Source organism: Sander lucioperca, chromosome 19 (assembly GCF_008315115.2).
Source record: "Sander lucioperca isolate FBNREF2018 chromosome 19, SLUC_FBN_1.2, whole genome shotgun sequence".
Classification (NCBI taxonomy): Eukaryota; Metazoa; Chordata; class Actinopteri; order Perciformes; family Percidae; genus Sander; species Sander lucioperca.
The window spans coordinates 8,999,076-9,020,272 of NC_050191.1; the positions used below are offsets into that span (position 1 = coordinate 8,999,076).

General features: G+C 41.5%; 1 protein-coding gene across 2 annotated transcripts in view; it reads right to left on the reverse strand.

Annotated features, from left to right (window-relative positions):
* The window catches only part of jag2b (jagged canonical Notch ligand 2b), a 55,890-nt gene that overhangs the window by 25,540 nt on the left and 9,153 nt on the right, over positions 1-21,197 (reverse strand). For both annotated transcript variants that reach the window (XM_031322337.2, XM_031322336.2), the window contains exons 3-6: positions 9,575-9,629; positions 5,505-5,762; positions 4,233-4,293; positions 1,463-1,593 (exon numbers count right to left, since the gene is read on the reverse strand). In XM_031322337.2, coding sequence (XP_031178197.2) covers positions 1,463-1,593; positions 4,233-4,293; positions 5,505-5,762; positions 9,575-9,629 — 505 coding nt within the window. The remainder of the gene's footprint in view (positions 1-1,462; positions 1,594-4,232; positions 4,294-5,504; positions 5,763-9,574; positions 9,630-21,197) is intronic.

Genomic DNA, 21,197 nt, shown 5'->3' on the forward strand with positions numbered 1-21,197 from the left:
ATTCAATTAGACTATGGGGGAAAAAACGCAAGTGGTGTCGGCTGCTTTTCTACCCTGAGTTTAAGTTTTTTTTTAATTCAAGGCGTTCAGGTCACTCCTGCAAAAACGTGAGGCGCCTACAGCAAAAAAACGTAAGGCACTCATCAACACAAAAGCAGCGAGCAAAAAGCTTCACTTTTATTGAAAACAATTACAGAAGCTGCCCCAGGCTGCTAAAAAGCCCTCCATCTGATCAGGGACTAAAAAACTCCACGCCGTAGCTACGCCATTGCTCCTAAGGCGTCATGACCCTTTCGGAGTTCTGCGTCGGGGTTGCTTTGCATTGCGGTGCATTTCACCACCATAATGCTAAGGGGTGATAAGTCTGAGGTTATTTGCGAGGTGTCAGTCGAGCCAGTTGATGTTATGTTAGCAAGCAAACTGCCCACAAAGTACTGCTTGCTGGCGAAGTGCTAATTTCAAAACGTTACTGACATTACATTATAGACACTTTACAAATGGATGACCCCGTCATTGTAACCAAAATATGTCTGAGCTTATTTGCAAAGCTTGTCAGTGAACTAGCATGTTGCTACTCCCCACAGTAGGCTGCTTAAAACACCAACTATCAACACACAGGACGAGTTGACCAATCACAGTCCTTGCGGTCTGCCTCGCAAGACACCCCAATTCCAACTGCTAATGACTAGGGTTGGGTACCGAGACCCGGTGCTAATTCGGCACCGGTGCCTTAATGACAGTATCTACCGGACCAAATAGCAACATGGATTTCAGTCCCTCATTTCAGTGCCACTTAAATGCCTTCGCTGCCCTTTGATGCTCCGAAACGGACGTTAGAGGCAACAGGTAGCAGTTAACGTTAGCCTACCATTAGCTAGCAGCTTGATTAAACATGGTTAAAATGCTGACAGCTAAACGGTGTAAGTGTGACTGTATTTCACTGTAGAGGATTCCAACAGCGGGACGTACAACATTTTGCAGCTTCCGTTGTTGGAAAAATAACAGACGGTATGTCTACTTTAAACTCGCCTCGCCAGCTTTGTGGTGCATTCAAAGCAATTGTAAAATACCCTTTTCCTATGTAGTGGTTGTTTTTGTCATTTACCAACAGTTTACTGGTGAAGTTATTGTTATAAGTTATTGTTATTACATTTTCATTACAAACCAGTTCAGGCACCGGTTTAAAAAGGTATTGTTTTAGCACCAGTATTGGATAAACAAATCCAAATGATACCCAACCCTACTAATGGCAGAGTAGCATTACTTTTGCAGTGTTCTACATGGTGATATGTTGCTTCTTCAAAAGTCTTTTCTGTTGCATCTCTGCTCTAAAGGAGCTTGCTTACTTGTTACTCATCAAAACCAGGTGACTGTAGCTTGAGGGGACGTGCAGGATCAGAGCAGGCACTCGGCCAGCATCTTGTGTGGGAGGCGATGAAACAAAACTAAAACTTTTCCATACCTTTATCACACAGCAGTCCACCCCAGTTCCTCTCGCAGTTGCACTGCCACTGGATGTTGCAGGTCCCATGGACACATCCGGGGTAAAGCACACATTCGTCGCAGAATTGTCCCTGCCAGCCATAGCTACACCTGTCAAACACAGACACATAAATCATTTCACTCATCTAATCCAGTTACCTGCTCTCTGGGGAGTCCCTTCTTTTTCTTTCATTGGCTGTTAGTATACTTCTTTGCACTTCCTCTTAAGTGATTATTCTCTAAAAATCAATGTAAATTGAAAATTGATGATCCAGACTCTGTTGAAATGTTTATATTGAATAAGCTTTGAAGGAGAGATTACGGCTTTTCAACGTAGGATATATTTAAGTGTTTATTATTTAGAACCAACATTTGTCTAAAAAGCTTTACAGTGAAGCAATTAACTAATCCATCAAAAAATGATAAATAAGTTTTTTATATGTCCTACAGGGGAATAAAAATCAGGTTGTAGTGATTTTGTTTTGCACAAGTCCCTACTTCTGGCAGGGCTGTATCCAAAGTCAATGAAACTTAATAAAAACATGATTTGTGATTCTGTCAGTAGATGGGTGGAACATAAAGTAGTGTCTGATAATCCAGTGGGATTTTCTGTTTTCTTAGAGTTGATAATCCTGATTTTTGAAGGACTAAATGACTGTGAGTCCATGGAGAAACTGCCAAGACAAAGACAAGTTTCTCAAAATCAAACCTATCACTGAAGTTGTTTTATGCATAATTATGAATAATAAGAAACATTTATTATACAGTTTGTGGGATAGGCACTAATTCAGGATACAAACCGTGGAGCTGCTAAATGTGCAAAAGGGACAAAGAGAGTCCACTTGTGGCTGATTCGAGCCCTAGGGTGCAACCTGCCCAACAGTGGAAACGCACCTAATACTGTATCTGCTCTTGTGTCAACCTATCCAACGGCGTCCTGCCAACTAATCTTAGTGGAGGGTGACATTCCAGGGCAGGAGGGGTTAAGAATACTTCCATGCTCGGGTTAGAGTCTGTGGCTGAGGGACTATGAGGGTGGCACGGTGGTTCCGAGAGCGAGTAGCTGGAGACAACTGTGTGTATACAGTGTATACGTGCATGCGCCTGCAGCTTCATGACAGCGCTCGGCTATTCCAAGGCTGTGGTGTCGTCGCGCCAGCTGTCTTGTCAATTGACTGCTATTTTGAGTCTCCTGCAGACGGCACCGCTGTCTCCATGAGAGACGAGGCCTTCAGATATCTCTGCCATTCTCAGGCTGGGGGGGGGGGTTCGGAGGGCCATTGGGGAATACTTGGCATGCTTCTTCCACTGTAGATGATTAGCTTCAGAGGATCTGACAGCAAAGTAGCAATAACACAGAACTTTGGCAAGGAGACTTGCTTACTGCCTTTTAAAAAAGGTATCAAAAGAGGTATTCTGTGGTTCAATTCTTGGCCATAATGATATCATGATACTCATCAGCCCCTTACTTGTGTGGGCATGATGTTTCTTCCGAGTTGGATTCCAACATCTTGGCATTTGGACATTTTTTTTTCAGAGTGGTGAAAAATGTCTTAAATTGCTTACCCAAGTGATTCTTGGGACACGGCAAGCCTCTGACAGATAAGTCAGAACAAGCCTAATGTGTGCTAATGAAAAGCCTCAATTCAGCAGCGCAACAACAGGCACGTACCAGCTTTTGTGTTTCTTAAAAGCCCGTGGCAAACGAGGCCAAGCCCATAAAACTGTGATGAAATAAAGGCAATGAAAGGAGACGGCAATGGATTTAATACCAGCTTTCTGTGACCTGAGGCTTCATTAAATTTGTGCCACTGCAGGAAGATTCTTTACTGCTGCTCTTCTATTCATGTCACTTTTCCTGTTGACTGGGACTTGACATTTCGGAAAGAATAAGCTGCTTCCCTCTGTTGTCTGTCTGCTAACTGAAATAAAGACACTGATCGAAGCAGACACGAAAAAATGTGAAGCGGCTTCCTAAAACAGGTCATCCCCTTGTTATTCCTCGGCTCCGAGCCAAACCCTGTTTCCTAATAATGGAAGAAGTGTCTCTTTCCATCTGGCAGGTGGGAGGAGGGGGTTTACAAATGACGACGGGATGTACCACATCCTGGAAACGTGGACCTATGGGGCCATTCTACGTCACTTTATCTGACTGTCATTTCCACTTTGGGAAATGTACATAACACAGTGGGATATCAATTTATTTTCCTGCCCCCTGCCCTTCAAGGAGGACTGCAATGCGGATGGGGAGGGGATATGACCATTCCCAGCACGTTTACCAGTGTTCAAATTCACACACCGACGACTCCCTTTCTTCGGTCCGAGCAGCAGAGTGCTGATGAGATGCTTAGTATTCTGTGGAGGATTTTAGGTGGCTAAAAATACAAGAAGGCAGGCGCGGCATTGCCCTTTTCTTCTGAACTGAGGTGGAGATGCCCACGAGAGAAGAAAAAGGCTGACATAAAAAAAAATAACAGGCTACGACAAGTGAAGGTGCCTCGTTTGGCATCTGATATCCATCACTTTTTGTCGTTCACACATTCAGCTTGACTTTTGGTCTAATTTCAATAGGCCTAACACTACGGCAGTTGCCTTTTTAAGTCACTACAGAAACCTCTATTACAAACAGACTAATGCAAAAAATCTAACTGCATGTATAATATGACTAATCTAAACACAATGTAGCAGCAAAAAAAAAAAAAAAAAAAAATCCTGGAAAAAAAATAGTTTTGAGCAGTCACATTTCTTACTTGCATTCCCCTGGGACAGAGCAGCTGCCATGTAACAGGTTGCAGCCTTGCTTGCAGATCGCTGAGAAAAAGCAAGACAGAGAGAAAATTTAAAATGTGATATTTAAATTACATTGAGGAGGTGTGTATCACTAAATGACTTACCCTTAAAAACATACACTTCATTTAAAATAAAAAAGGGCCAGAGAGAAGTGGGGGATAAGAAGGGAGGCAACTTTATGGAAAGGTAGGAGGAGGAGAAGCTCGTTTGTTTGCCATCTTTCTAACAAGTGCAACAAGACGTGAGAATTCATGGCACCCTGACCAGGGTTGGGGGGCAAGAAAGGGACAACTTTATTGCATGTACAACTACCCCCTCTTAAAAACAACCCAGCCCCTCTCCTCTCCCCTCCTCTTTTCACCCTTCGTCTTCTAAAGTCAGTTGGGTGATTTATTGAGGCCCCCCACTCTCTCCAACACCACCCACAAGCACAACGCTGCTCTGTTTTAACATAAGCAGGCAGCGCACGTTGCATTTCCACCATGTTTGTTTTAAAATGGTACTTGGACAATTACTTTGGCTGATGGTGCATTCTCAATTTTTTTGTATGCATTGCGTCATTGCTAAAGAATATTGAAATGAAGTGGATGCGACAGCCAAATAAGTGCACATCAGATTACATGATATGTTTAATATGCATTCATTAAATAGGGCTGAAACTATTGATAATGGTCATTAGATAATCTAATGATGTTTCTATTACTTGCCTCATTTCAAAGTCTTTAACATTTTTTATGTACGCAATCTATTGCAGGCTAGCCTACACTCCAACTTTTTTGATAGAAAGAAGCATGGCTTCGACTAACAATTATTTTCAGTAGTGATTCATCTGCCAATTATTTTTCTTAATTAATTTATTCATCATTTTGTCTATAAAATAAGTAAATAGTGAAACATGCCCGATAAAATTTCCAACAGCCCAAGGTGATCCGTTTAAATTTCTTTTGACCAACCGTCCAAAACCCAAAGATATTCAGTTTACTATCATAAACGACAAAGAAAAGCATTGAAACCTCACATTTGAGAAGCTGAAATGTTTGGCATCTCTGTTCAATGACTAACACGATTAATCGGAAAGACAAAAGAATTTCTGTTCATCGACTAATCGATTAATCGTTGCATCTCTAGAAACTGTGCACTGTGAGATTGGCTTGACGGACTTAATATGAAGGAAATAACCTCAACGACTTTATGAACTTTTACAATAACTGTGTGGGACATTCGCAGCTCACCTGTCCTGCAGTCTGAGCCCATCCAGCCATCCAGGCACACCTGGGCTCCTGAAGGCTCGCAGCGATAATGGCCAAAGTAGTCGTCACGCGGTACACACAGCTTATTGCACTTGTTGCCATAGTAGTTGTCATCGCACCGCACTCGGATACGATAGACGAGGCGAGCCACCGGCCCATCGTGCAGGACGGTCTGCCAGGGGTCGCCAGGATTGATCATTCCAGTGTGAATGCTGCGTTCGATTAGCAGCTCCTCATCAACTGAAACAAAAAACAGATGAAGACAAATCAGTCATTCGTCACTTTTAAAGCTGGTTTGCCTGTTACTCACGTTATTTCCTTTTTAGGAAATGTAGCATTTGACAGCCATTAGCAAAAGGCTATTTTCCTGCACAGTGCTTACTCCACATGAAACACTACATTACATTGCTTCCAGCAAACTTCACAGAGAACAGCATCCCCTGATCGGTTTTAACCAAATATTCTCTGGTCCAGCTCAGCTAAAAACACAAAAACACAGAATCCGTCTTACGGGGCTACCGAGCCTGCCTTGGCATTATTTTTTGGCATAATAAATATTCTGATTAAATTATTTTTCTGGCCTGGTTCGCCAGAAACATAACTCCAATTGAAAGGTAATGTTGCTTTGGAACTGCTGGATGTGTAAATAAGCAACTGTTTGCTGACAAGTTCGCCATATCAACTTAAAAGGTGACGATATGTCAATGCTGTGCTAACAACTTGTTTCTGCTGCCCCCAAGTGGCCCAAAGAAAACTGTTGTTGCAGGTTGCACAAATGGTTGCTTGGGCTGCTGTCAACTTAGTGAATTGAACAGAAGATGACACGAATCAGGATCTGGATTCAGCAGAAAATCTAAATCCGTCACAGAACAAGACACTACAAGTTAACATTTAGCTAAACGCAACGAGTCCTTACAACTGCGTTTTTGTCCATCTTCCCCAAAGGAAGAAAAAAAACACTCAAAAAGAACTTAGAAGGCCCCAGGACAAAGATGTGGAATCTCCTTTATTCTGATGTAAAGTCACTCACAGTGCAGTGCATTCTTATTCAGCAGACAGACGCTTTGATATCACATTATGTGTGCGTGCGTGTGTGTGTGAAAACTACCCACTGAATTTTAAGTGTGCAATTGAAATTCATTGTCTGCAAATTGATCTATTTTCTGGTGATGGCCCACACCAGTGGCGCCTCTGAGCTGTCTGTATGTGCACCATCATGTTGAGAGGTTGCAACCATTTAGCCTCTAGCATGCTCGCATCGAACATTGTTTGCCTCGGTGGGGCTCGCTGCAGCGCCGGCTTCCAGAAAGAATGCAATCTTTATCACAGTGGGATCGAAGCTGGCAAACAATCTCTGTTGAAATAGGGGGTCTGCGATTTCCTTTTTTACTCCATGGCTTTGGGCTGCAATGACACGCACACACGCATGGGGACTGACACAATGTCAGACAGAATTAAGCAACAATAACAGAAATAACCCCCGGCAGTTGCCAGATAGAGAACAATGGGCTCCGGGCCCAAGCCGGGCTCCGCTACCTCGGTGTCTAAACACCGAGCCCGGCCTCCCAGTCCACTCCACTTCCTGCTCGATAAACACAAGGAAAACAGCCGGCTGCCTTTCCTGAGAACACAAGGGGGAAGGGAAGAGAGGCACACCGGAGGACATGACACCGAGGAGAGGAATCTCACTGGCAGACCAACACACTGGTAGGCTCCTATGTAGGACAAGACATGAGGCTGGTGCTGACTCAGGCCAATGAACAAGTTCCAGTGTCTTCTTACAGATGCACACAGTCATGTATTTCAACATTTTCATGTCTCGTTTCGTGCACAACAGATCCCCTCGAGTGTTTGTCAATTCACATACCAAGTTTTTTAGTTGGGATGAGATGGCGAGAAAGACAACAGGGACAGGATCAAAGTAAACAATGAAATGCATTTTAAAAACTGGCCATTCCAGTCAAATAACAATTGTTAGCAGGGACATACTTGTACATATCTCAAATTTGTCTTTGATCACAAACTGTAAAAACCAAGCCCTGACTTCTACAAATCTGTTTGTGAAGTGATGCATGTGCCATGCCAAACAGCATCCAACACAGAATGAATCAAACCTGCGTGAGCTTCGAAGTCTGTTTTATCACATTCCTACTATACTTTGAGATAAGAGCAAGAAAGGTGTTCCTTTTCTCATTTTATGCCAGTAAAATGAATCAAATTGGAAGTGCTAAAAATGTTTTGTATCCTTACATCCGAAACAAATCTATTTTGCTACTTTAGAGCAATTTGGCTGAGACTTCAGTGCGAGTAGCTGGCAGAAAATCAATTGGAAGGCTTCTTAAGCAACATTGAGGCCTTACATCCATCAGAAACATCAGAACTAATTACTGTTAATGTACACAATTACTGGGGGCCCACATGGACAAACGGCGACTACACAAGGCATGCAACAGTCTAATCAAAGTGCTCTGATGTCAAAATCTATTTCTTCTCCATTGTCTGCATTTGCGAGTGGAAGTGCATTTGATGTTATGGACAAAACAGGATGTAATGACCTCATATAAATAAGATGGAGTAAGTTTAGACTGGAGAGGACAGTATGGTCCTGAATATAAATTCCTGTACACGCTTAAATGTATAGGAAAGGTATTAGAGACTCGTGAAAAATGCCAGCATGTCCACAGATCAAAGCTACATCAACACATAGACATTACAGTCATGAATGGGTCCTCTTCCTCCCAGACTGGGCTACTGCTCAGACGGGAAAAAGGGGGTTATACAGGAGTCCACCCAGCGGACATAACCAAAGGAAAACAGGATACAGCTGGTCAGACCTGACCGCCACATCCGACATAGCTGAGAAGAACCAAGACAAGTCTTCTATATGAAGCGTCTTCGGGGGCTACAGTGTACAGTACAACATACTTTCAACCTGATAACCTATAGTGTTAAAGCAGAAAGTTTCCATTTACAACCTTAATACACAAAACATTATGGAATTGATTGAAGATGTGAACAGGACGGCTTACACACTTATGTGTTTAACTTCAACTTGTTGTTGTAGCCAACAATTATGTTTATTGTCAATTAAACTACAGATTCTTTTACTGGATTAATTCCTCAGTCTAAGAAATGTCAGAAAATAATGAAAAACATCCCTCAGAATTCCCGGAGACCAAACTGACATATTTATAGTTGTTTGTTATGTCCGACCAATAGTTAAAAACTAGGGATGCCAATTTGGATTTCTTTTGCTGACCAATAGCCGACCCTCGTTAATTAATCATTAACCAACAAGCAGACAACAATTCACCCGTCCGGGAGGCACAGACATACGCTACTTTCTAGGGCTGCACGATATGACCTAAAATCAAAATCACAACTAATTGCACATTTTACCTCGATAACGATAAATGGACGATAATTTCATTTTTACAACGGACACTGTGTTTGTTTATTTTTTTGTATAAAGTTTTAAAAAATGTCTTTTGCATGATAAAAATGTAAATAGGCTATACAATCTATTTCTTAACCGCTAATTAACTTGCTAGTCCTAACTTTGAACAAGCAAGTTGCGTTTTAAGCTCCTCTTTTTTCTGCTTGGGGAGAGCTACGTGACACATGAAACTATATTGATGAGGACCGGCAAGTTAAATCGGCCGTCCGAGAGTACACCAGGCAGACACACAGCTGACAACCTACAGGTGGCAGCGGTGGAAACAGGCTCGGACATCCCTCCGCTGTGAGCACCGTCCAGCAGTGGGCCATGAACTTAACAGAAAAAAGAGCTTAAACATCAGTCACTTAGCAGTCAAGAAATAGATTGAATAGCCTTTTTTTTTTTTACCATGCAACAAACCTTTTAAAATTACTAAATGTATGAACTGTTAAACTGATTAAAATCATAAAAAATATCAATAATAACAAATCACATTCACATGTTAGAAGCAGCTATGAGAGATTTGTTTTTGGCAATCATGTCCACTTTTATTTCCATCTGAATCAGTTGATAGCAGCCAAGGCACTAAGATGTGTGTGAAGTTTAGACTTACTGTTTCGTGTGCCGTTGTCCCAGTCCCAGGCCTCTAAAATCAAGGTGAATGTCCGCTGGAGGGAAGGAAAAAAAAAAAAGTCAGGTGAAATTTGGGCAAAATAGCATCTCTCTCTCTCTCTTCAAATCCAACACAATGTGTAAGAGTTTGCTCATTTCAGTGCAGGTAAGCCTAATTGAGCAATTAGACTGCTGTCCATTAGAGTAACAATGTCTCCAGTTGCCTATAGAGCGAATGCATTAGGGGTGTGCAAAAAAAAAAAAAAAAAAAATTCACATTTGAATCGCGATTCAAGCTCTACCGATTCAAAATCAATTCAGAATTCTAAAAATCGATTAATATTTGTTTTTTTAAATTGTATGTCTACTGCAATCACATGGGAAAAGTAACTACATTTACATACTGTGAATTTTTTTTTTTTTATATATATATATATTTATTTATTTATTTTTAAAATCAAGAATCGTTTTTGAATCGAAAATCGATTTTGAATCGAATCTTGAGCCTGAAAATCGATATTGAATCGGATCGTGACATTTTCTGAATCGTGCACCCCTAGAATGCATGGTAGGAATTATAATATTAAGCACAAAGAAACATAACATTTGCAAATATTAAGCATGCACCACACTACAACAATTTACCACCTGCTGCCTTTACTTTGAATAAGCACTGGAACTAGTCACAGCTCACTTCCAGTCCAACATCTCCATTTCACGGGACTAAACAAAATATTTTTTTCTAATAACTTTGCAAATATTAGAATAGTCCAATCCAAATGAAGAACAAAATACTTGACAAGTTATCATTGCTAATGACTACACAATGCTTTGTTTACTCTCTGCTACAAAAAAAGGAACATTTAACAACAGGCCCTTTGTTATTCTGTTCCTATACTTATGAAGAAGTTAGGGTTGTGTTCATAATGGAGAGAATGTGGATGATCGTTTAAGCCAATCATGCAACAAACACACACACACACACAAAATTGATTTCCTTGCTACTACAGAGTCTTGTATGCAACTTGGCCCCGTTACTCGGAGATGCGCTTGAGTTACGCTGCCAATGAAACCCAATGATTCAAAGATAAGAGAGCAGGATATGGTAAGTACAACTGTCGGAAGAAGCCAAGAGAAGCTGCAGGACTCGGATATGTGGAGAGAGGGAAGGACACAAGGGAACAGCCTAGGCTGTACCAACTTTCCTTTAGGCTCAGTATGCAATGTGGTAGTTTGAACCTGCACATACTCTGATGACTCAACAGTGAAGCTTTGAAACAAAAATCCAGGCAACTGAGGAAAAGGCCACAGATACACAAAGATAATCATGGTGAAGGTGCAAGTTAAAATAACTCAATATTTACAATGAACAAATTTTACACATGCAAAAACAGATAGTAACAAAGATAAATCTACTTGACAGCACCTCAAAAGCTCACTTATAGACATGTTACATTACATTTAGTTTAACCTGCACAGCATATTTCCAAGATGAACTACTGAACTATTCCTTTGACATCTTCTGACCATTGAATGTTAGCAACTGGGTAAATCTGATGCATTAAATATATTTTCTAAATATTGCGTACACTTAAACTAATATGGATTTTTTTTTAGATGTCTAAAATATATGTTTAGCCACTTCCCCCTTCTACAGCAGTACATTGCTTAGCTTCCGTGTCGGTACTTCTGCCTGCTTCTCCATACTGGGGGCGTGCTGACTGCCATCTACTACACTAACTATGGATAAACCTCATACGACCCCACTTCAAAAAATCCAAACTATCCTTTTAAAAACGCAGCAGTATAATTGAAACCCAGATGTGATGGTTTACCGTGGTGACTAGACATTGTGTTTTCTGACAACCCACCACAGGAGCCCGCTTGGACCGTTTTTCCTGTGTCTCTTTCTTAAAATCGGCTTCAGCTTTCCTCTTCCACAATCAATATATAAAACAAAACAAGAACTGTTAAAAGGCAGGTGGTCTTCTACCACATTTTCAGGAGGAAAAAAATAAACTGCCTCAGCAGGTATAATGTCCATTAAGAAGGTCACTTTGCCAATATTAGCTGTGTGAGATGAACTCTGCCTGGCTTTGTCCTTGGTTCTCAGACAGTGAGGTAAATCAGCAGCTAAGGGGATTATGAGTTGACCAGTATAACAGTAGTGGTGCACTGACAAATCGGTTTTACCCTGTGCTGAAATTATTAGTTAATTAATCAATTAGTGGATCAACAGAAAATGAATTAACAAGGTTAAGCAATTTTTTTCCCCTCCAGTTTCTCAAATGTAAGGATTTGCTGCTTTTTTCTGTTTTATATGATCTTTAATTGGATATATCTGGTTTTGGACTGTTTGTTGACAACAAATCCTTGAGCTCTGGTAAAATGGGATGGCAATTATTGACTTAAATCTCACTTAATGTGGTTAATGATTGATTGATTAATATAAAAAAATAGATTAGTCGATAAGGGAATAATCACTAGTTGCACCCCACTCATTTATACATCACTGTGCCTCCAAGTACAACAATTCTTTTTTAGTTTGCAATATAACAAGCATTTGAATGATTACATTTTATTTATATATTTAAAACAATTACATTTTGTCAATTTAGGGGCGGATGTTCTTAAAAACATGACTCACAAACTAAGCAAGCTAACTATCAACACAGTAAGTAATCTAGCTGGTGTGCTGCAGGGCACACTGCTAAGCAACCAGCTGACCTAAATAACACTCATTACGTCACCACAAGTGACAGTTGTAGTAGCCACAGTGTGACTGCTGTGACCTCTACTGTAATGTCATTGATATGATGTTGGCCTGGGAGGGATAGTACAAAAAAGCATGTATTTGAGGAACTTCAATGCTTCAATGAAGCGGGAAAGACAAATCACAGGGAGGGGGATTGGAAAATGTGTGTGTGTCAGTCTGTGTTGTTGATCTGGGGGACCAACAAGCTGGTAGGCTGGTTGCTGCTGGGCTGTGGGATTAAGTAGGCTTGTCTGGCTGTGGGTGGTGGCGGGAGGAAGGGGAGGGGAGTGTTATTGTGGAAGACCACATGTGACAAGAAAAGGGACTAGAAGATGACAGGATAGGGGTGAGCTAAAGGGCTTCAGTCAGGGTTTGGACACGGGCTGGGGGTACAGCTGTATGAGACTGTAGCTACCAGTAAGACATGAGAGGCCAAAACTAGGCTGGGGTAGGGGAGGTGGGTAACAAGTACAGCTGTAGTTAAGAGGAAAGAGGTATGGAAGAGAGGAGTGAGTCTTGGGGTTTTGGCGGTGGGTTGACACTGCCAACTCGTACGACCGCAGACGCACAACAGATGCGACCTCAAAAATGGATTATTTGACATGAACGTGGATCATCCCACGACATGTAGCGCGGCTTCTGACCTTTCCACCCATTCCCCCTCCCCCCACCACAAAAGGGGGGGGCTAGCTGCCCCAGTCTGAGCATGTGGGTGGGTGTGTGCATATGCCAATGCATACAAGAAGAACTGTGAGTAGCAATTAGTGACAGGAGATCATGGGATGACGCCTGCCTGTATCATGAGACTATGCAAATGTAGCAGACAAACCTTGTCACGAGGCAGAATCAAAGATCAAAGAAACAGGTGGCCATATTGTGACCTCCACCTTTTGGGTTTACCTAAAATCCAGGCTTGCTTGCATGCCAACATGTTGTAATTGTCTGGGTAAATAGTTTCCTGACTCAGTGCATGTTGGGGTTGAGCAAAGCTGTGGACTAGTCTGGTTTCCCACAGACCAGACCACTCTGTGATTAGCTGGATTAAGTGACAGCTGCCCAAATGGTTGGACAAGATAGATGGATGGGCAGGGGGATAAAGGGGAGGTGTGGGGGAGGGAACGGGCAAAGGCTACTGAACAAAGACCCTTGTCCCAACATCATAACTCACCCCCATCCCAATCAAAACCATTGTCCATGAAGAGACACAGTCAGCACGAGGACAATTAGTGTCAGCATGTGTGCTGCTGAGCCTGGGCAGGACAGTTGCATGGATAAAGTCAAAAAAAGCTACCAGTGGTTCTTGTATGTCTTATATCCAACTCAGGAAATATCCTAATTTCATTAACCAGACCTTTTTCTCAACTAAAAAACACATCAGCTACATTTGACAATGTGAAATACGTCATCTGAGACCAAGAAGAATCGTCCTGTCAGTCAAATCTCCAAACCCAACCCTTCCCCTAATGGATTAGAGGATTTACTCAGAGAAATCCTAGTTTTCAAGTCAAGAAGGGGGGCATGGTGAAAAAAGAAATTGGATGTTTATGTGCCATGTACTCAGTGCCATCTTTGCATCGCTTGGCAAATGGACAAAACCTCATCAATTCATTGAATTCGGGTATTTGAGTCAACACAAAAATGCCATTTTTAGTGAAGGCAGAGTATGTAGTGGTGATGCCTGGGGAGAGCCACAGGTGTAGTTTCCCATGCCAGATGAGGGGTGGATGGGTCAGTGGAAGGTGGCCATTGAAATAGAAAGACACGGAATAGGGAGAGGTGGCAGTGGGAAGTGGAAGCTGGGGCAGGTTGGGGTCACTAAGCATGGGATCTGCACGCTTCTAATACAAAAGAGGGGTCAGCCCTCTGCATGTGGGGCGATTTGCATGTTTGCATTCGAAGAATACTAAGAATGTGATATCCAGGCCTGGTGTGTAATCGCATGGGAGATCCCAGTCTGCCAAGAATTCTGTATCAATGGAGGGGTGCAATCGCATTGTGGATCTGAGGTTGGATTGACTCATTACTGCATCTTGGGGAAAGTCTCTAGACCTCAAATGTTGATTGATCTCTTAGAATTATTCCTAGGAGCTGTATTTTATGCCTTTCATGCAATGACTAGAAAATTCACAGATGTGTACTGCCTATAAAAACACTCTGTAACCTTGAGCTATTTATATTCTCATATCGTGATTAGGTGACCTGAATGTCCACTTCCCTGTTCTTGACTTCTCCACGGAGAGTTCCCCTGACATCTCCTGATTTATTGCCTTCTGATGGGACATGAGGTCATCGCGATTCATCCCATGGCCAGTAATCGCTGCATGTAATCTTCATTAATCTGTGATGTCAATCCCAGCTTTTGGTTTTACTCTGCCAGAGTCTACAACCCTATTTCAGCAGGACACTCAAACTACGCCTTCTCTGCTGAATAGGAAGGACAGTGGGCGCAATGCACCTTCTTCGGACACTGATCTTTGGAATTACTGGTAAAATTATGAATGAATAACAGCAGTACTCTATCACTCTTAATGGGAAGTAATGGATAATAGTCCCATGAGTAGGATGTATGACATCCCATACAATTATATTAGTCAACTCTGCAATGTCCAGTTGCTTCTTTTACTCTAATTAGCTGTTAAGACTAACTGGAAGCGAAATAATTTGATATCATTAACTCCTACGACAATGAGGGTAATTAAAAGCATTAGACACTGGACAGGTTGAATGTCATAAAGTCTAGATACCCTGTGAAAGCACAATCATAGAGGTTTCCAATGGGGGTAGATGTGAGCTGAACTGAACCAGCTTCCCATCACTTCTGCCTGGAGGGTGGACCCAAATGCCAATCTCTCTCAGTCTAGCTCCTCAATCTGTTCAGAGACGAGGATCAAAGACCTCCAGTGGCAAAATCCTTGCAAATGTGGTGATGATGTTGGCAGGCAGAGAAGTACAAGTTGGAAGGTTTTTGACCCTTTTTGATATCCGTACTAAACAATTTTGTCCTTTGCCTGTCCCAGGATTTCAGGTAGATGGAATTGGTGCTCAACAATCTTGCATATGTAGAATCAAACCATTAAAATGCATAATATGTAAAATTACATTCATAAATTTGATAATATGACAAACCGCCACTTCTCTTATATAATATTGTATCCTTGGGCTTGAGTTTGTTCCACCATTGAAACACAGACAAGGAAGACATCTTAGCATCCTACATAATGATTATTAACACCTCTCTCATCACCTTGCCAGTGACCCTTGATGCCCTTGTAGTGAAATATGCCTGCATTTTTTTAAATCAATTACTCTGTTGATTATTTTTCTATTGACTGTTTAGTAGGGCTGCACAATATGACCTAAAATCAAAATCACGATTAATTGCATATTTACCTCGATAACGATAAATGAACGATAATTTTTTTTGTGATTGGACGACACACTGCATTTAATGTCTTTGTATAAAGTAAAAAAAAAAAATGTCTTTTGCATGATAAAAATGTAAATAGGCTATACAATCTATTTCTTAACTGCTAATTAACTTGTTAGTCCTAACTTTGAACCAGCAAGTTGCATTTTAAGCTCCTCTTTTTTCTGCTTGTGGAGAGCTACGTGACACATGAAACTATATTGATGAGACCGGCGAGGTAAATCGTCAGTCTGAGAGTACACCAGGCAGACACACATCTGACAACCTACAGGTGGCAGCGGTGGAGACAGGCTCGGACATACGCCGCGGGCCGCTGTGGACTTGTTAGTCCCGCAAGCGGTTTCAGGAAAGTGGCTGCATGTGTCCGACAATGCACAAAACAAACACCAGTACAAGCCTACAGCTGTCCGCGGACACGGAGTGCGGAAAGTGTGTCAGAGCCTCCCGGACGGGTGAACTGAGGCTCCGTTTCCTGCTTGTTGTTCAACGGTTACTGATCGTTAACATTTAATTTCATTGTGCTTTCTTTTGAAAGGCTGGCTGCCAAAAATCGCCACTCACTAGCTAATTAATTAGCCTGAGTTAAACGGTAGCTATCAGTAAACAGAAGGTAGTGGCTGGTGTCTGCGCCAGTGTTTGCGTGTGCGTTTGCGTGTGTTTGCGTGCGCGCGTGTGTGTGTGCGTGTGCGTGTCAGCCCGCCCCCGCATTTGGCAACTGGCGAGTGTTAATTTCGGACCCTGCACACGCGGTAGAATGTTTTTAAGGAGAAAGTACGCCTATCAACAGAAATAAATTATCGAAATTATCGTTATGGGAAAAATACGTCGATAACAGCTTCAGAATTTCGATGTCGATACATTTTCGATTAATCGTCCAGCCCTACCGTTTAGTCAGAAATCAGTCGATCATAGTTTCTCATAGCACAAGATCACATCTACAAATTAATTATTTTGTCAAACAACAGTCCAAAGGTATTCAGTTTGATATCCTGATACACAGTACATTTAAACAATATGAAACAGGAAAGCAACCAATCCTCACATTTAAAAAAAGCTTGAACTACTAAAAGTTTAGCAGTTTTTGCTTGATTGAATGAGATGATTTAACTTCTTGTCGGGTGACTAATTTGTTAGGGACCGATCGTTTTAGCTCTAGGACTACAACCAGTGTGCTTTTCTCAAACAAACACCAGGGACAGTCTGCAATTACTGTACAGTATGTGCTCAACTGACCCAACCCCATTGTTTTCACCACGTGCCAGAGCATCAAAACTCATACAAAACACAATGTAACCTGAGAGAGCAAAAGTAGACAAATGAGTATTAATATCAGATTCCGATTTCATTTTTTCTAACCACTTTACAGCACACACACACAAATATTTATTGTCCATCTTTTCTTTAGTAGAACATTTTACATTTTGCATAGAAAATAGAACATTTTTTGAACAGATAATCGATCGCTATATAAAAAGGTCCTGGTGTGGGAAATTCACACACATCTAAAGTGCAATGTTATGGAAGAACCATTTCCTTCTTTTCACATCCAATATCCAACTAAAAAAAATGCGATATACTTAGCAAACTAAACTTCTGTATGAAAACAGGGAATGACAATAAAATAATATATAAATAACAAATAAAAAATTAAATATAGCCTTGCAGTATAAAGATATTGCTCAAAACACACACACAGGCCTATTGCAAATCACTTGTACATCAATTAAAGGGGTGTTTGAACGTCAACAGTAATGTTACCTGAAAACAGCGTGTAGTTCCTTTTTTAGCAAGTTTGCTTTATTTGTCATTGTGCATAAATATGAACAATACCGTTGCTGTCAACGGGCTTATCTGCTAACGTTAGCGACCGGCGGTTACTTCGAAACAATCCAGCAAATAGACGGTACCCTAGGGTGAGGTTACCTGAAACAGATGATTTAATGTCACCGCTCATTTTACACACAGTTTAGCAACAAACCTAAACGCTGAGGGAAGATTACTACGTTTTTAATGTTGGCTTTGAGCGGTATGCATCCCCACTAACCTGGAAAGCGTTTTAAACAGTAACGTTATTACAGCGTGTCGGGGGAATACAACGTCTTCTGCAGCGGGTGGTCAGAGGCAGAGGGACCGAAGCGTTCGCCAACGTTAGCTTCTTGTCTCATCTGGGGTCTGATAAACAGTAAATTTATCAAATTCAGTGTGCCCAACGCTATTTTCTGATAAACTGTAGCTGTCATATTTCACGGGACCCGCGTGAGTGCGGTTTTCATGTTCCAGTTGTTCAACCTCAGAGGGGAGAAAGAGCAGAGCCATTCGCCTGAGATCAGTAGAGCAGACTGCTCTGCAGAGCCGTGTATAATTACCACTTTATGACATTTCATAAACAGCTGAAGGAGCGGGAGTGCATTCGACCGGCATGAAATCGGCATATGTCAGACTGACCGGCCGGTCATGGCCGATCACGTGAAAATCGGCCAATTCCGGTCACCAGCCGGTCAACCGGTGCATCTCTAATTAATATCTATTTCTTTGGTGTTAAGTTTGAATGGAACCCTGCAGACAAGACAAGCACCACTGACCAATGACCTCAAGACAATATTCATTTCTACAACTACAATGTGTGATTGAGAAAAAAGGTTACAAACTGTATGACAGTCATATTTCTGCTGGGTGAAGATGTGGCGGGCTGGGAGTCCTGCACACAAGTTGCTTGCCAGGGTCGTGTGCCAAGAGATGTCAAACTGAAGGCAAGGCATTTGGCTGGCTGGTGAACACCGGCTGTGCACACACACACACACTGCCCATTGAGCATGCTGCTACTATGCCAACAGGGTCATTACCCATGCACTTCCAATACAACAAACCCCTCCCCTCCTGGTGCTAATTAACCAGCATGATCCAGGAGTATGCAACACGTAAAACAAACACAGACACATGCAAATTTGCATAAAAAAGCTAAATGATTTCACATGCCAACAATAGATATGTCGAAACTGACATTGAGTGATTTACTGTTACACACTTATTCAAAAACAAACAGGGTTAACTCGTGTATTGTAAATGATGCATGAAACTGAACTAACAAAGTTTTTCATTCCTTAAATCAAGAACAGGTTGCTCTTGTATCAAAACATGGAGGTATTTATTCTCATCTGAAAATACTACTCTGACAAGACTGGCAATCACAACACAATCGACCCACAATACCTTTTACACTCAGGCCCTATCTTCATCATCACATGTGCTAAGAAACTAGGTCTGTAACTAATGATTATTTTCATTGTCGATTAATCGGTCAATTATTTTCTCAATTAACCGATTAGTTTTTTGGTCTGTAAAATGTCAGAAAATGCTGAAAAATCTGTATTTTCCAAAGTTCAAGACGGCGTCCTCAAATGTCTTTTTATGTCCACAATTCAAAAGATATTCAGTTCTAGAAACTAGAAAATATTCACAATTTTGATGCTGGAATCATATAATTGTTTCACTTTTTTTCATTAAAAATGGCTCAAACCGATAATCAATTATCAAAATAGTTGTTGATTAATGTAATAGTTGACAACGTATCGATTCATCTTTGCAGCTCTATAAGAAATAAATAACTTAAAAAGGTTTCAAACAATTAATGACCTTAAAAGCTCACTTCTCGGGGACTAGTGGATATTTGTCACTTACTTCCTCAAGTGTTAATTTACCTTAAGAAGTCGAAAAGCTACTAAAGCAATAGACATTCTTCAGAAACATTTACAGGCTAACTCCTGATCCAGCCTGACTGGAGAGCAATACAGCACCGTCTCCAGCCGAGCCCCATTATCATTTCAAACAGGTTCAACAGTAAAATGACAATTCAACTTGCTATGTAATGACATGCTTTAATTACCCCCACAAGGAGCCTCTAGCACCTGCACACCATTCATTTAACAAGAGGCAGGGGACGCAGCGGTCCACAGCAACACGCAAGGAACGTTGTTTTCAAACACACAAATCAATGCAGAGACATAATACGCACAACTCACAGCTACACTTTTACTTTTAAAACGTGCTCATGAATGCACCCATAGGAATACCTGCACCATCATAACAAAAAGAAGGTCCCGTTTAGAGTTAAAAGATCTGTACAACATCTGCCAAATATCAACATTACATGCAGCTTCAGGTCTCATTATGTTTGAAAGCAAGAACATGCTCCCTTCTTTTATTTGGTTGTCACATCGTAGGCTTAATGTCTGCAAAGGATGTGGTACTATAGCAAAATAATTAGAACATACTGTACATAGGGGTGGGCGATATGGCAAAAATATATCATGATTTTCTTAAGGCAGGATTATGATTACAAAAACCCAATCAGTCAGCCCATCAGCGTGTCACTCACGACGGAGCCCGTTTGTACCTAGCAGGCTACTGATAATGTTCTTCTCACTTCACCTGTGTCCCACACTCTGTGAAACACTAGCTTTAAATGACCAATAAGAGACTGCTAAACGGTGGCAATGCCTGGGGGTGTTCGATCTATAATTATTGTCACATCTCACACCTCTAGCTGTAAATTTATCATGAAGCAAGAAACCTGCATCTTGGACAAACCAGGTGCACATGACTGCCCACCTTACATCATCTTTAGACAAGGTCCTCATGATGTTGAAAGTGCAATGCATTTCTATACAGCAGCCTATAACCAATGTGAATGTTGGTTTACACATTCAAATTGGCTTTTCACAGTGCAGTAGTTTACTTAAACTTTGGTTTGCAGTGAGGCACCAACCTGAACAAGAATAATGAGAGTATTTGCATACACTGTTGTTACAGGATACTCATCCATTTTGCTTTTGTATACCTTAGTTGGTAGCGTGTAAACTGAGGGAACGGACATGATGGATGCCAATAATTCAAGAGGGCCCCACAACAAAAGATTAAACATAAGACACTTAGCTCCATCATCACTACCTTTCAGCCACCTATCATTGTAACAGACCAGTAAGCTGAAAGCGAGTCTCGCATTGCCAGACCTTCCACCACAGGGCTGCGGAGGAGGGTCTGGTTAGTCCACACAGCATTTCGGGATGGGAGAAAAACGTGCTTTGGTTCATTGGCATGTCTTTAAACCAATCATAATCGGCATGGGCGGCGCTGAACGTCGCGCGGAGCCCCGGTGCCTCTGCAAAATAGCTTCAGGAAAGAACTTGTTTACGTGTGTACGCTCAAAAGTTGTTTTCGTAGTGCAAGAGAAAACTCAGATTCGACAGTCTAGCTAGCTGTTTTGATTTACCCTGCAGATATCTTAGGATCAGTTAACCATAGTCCTCATAAAATCAACCGGAGTTTAAAATTCCAACACAAAGAAAGCATAAGGTAACGGACATCCGGCCCGAAAAAAAGGACATACGGTGAAATTTTTGGTGGCAATGGAGCAATCCCGGAAGTGGAAGGTCGTGGATATAG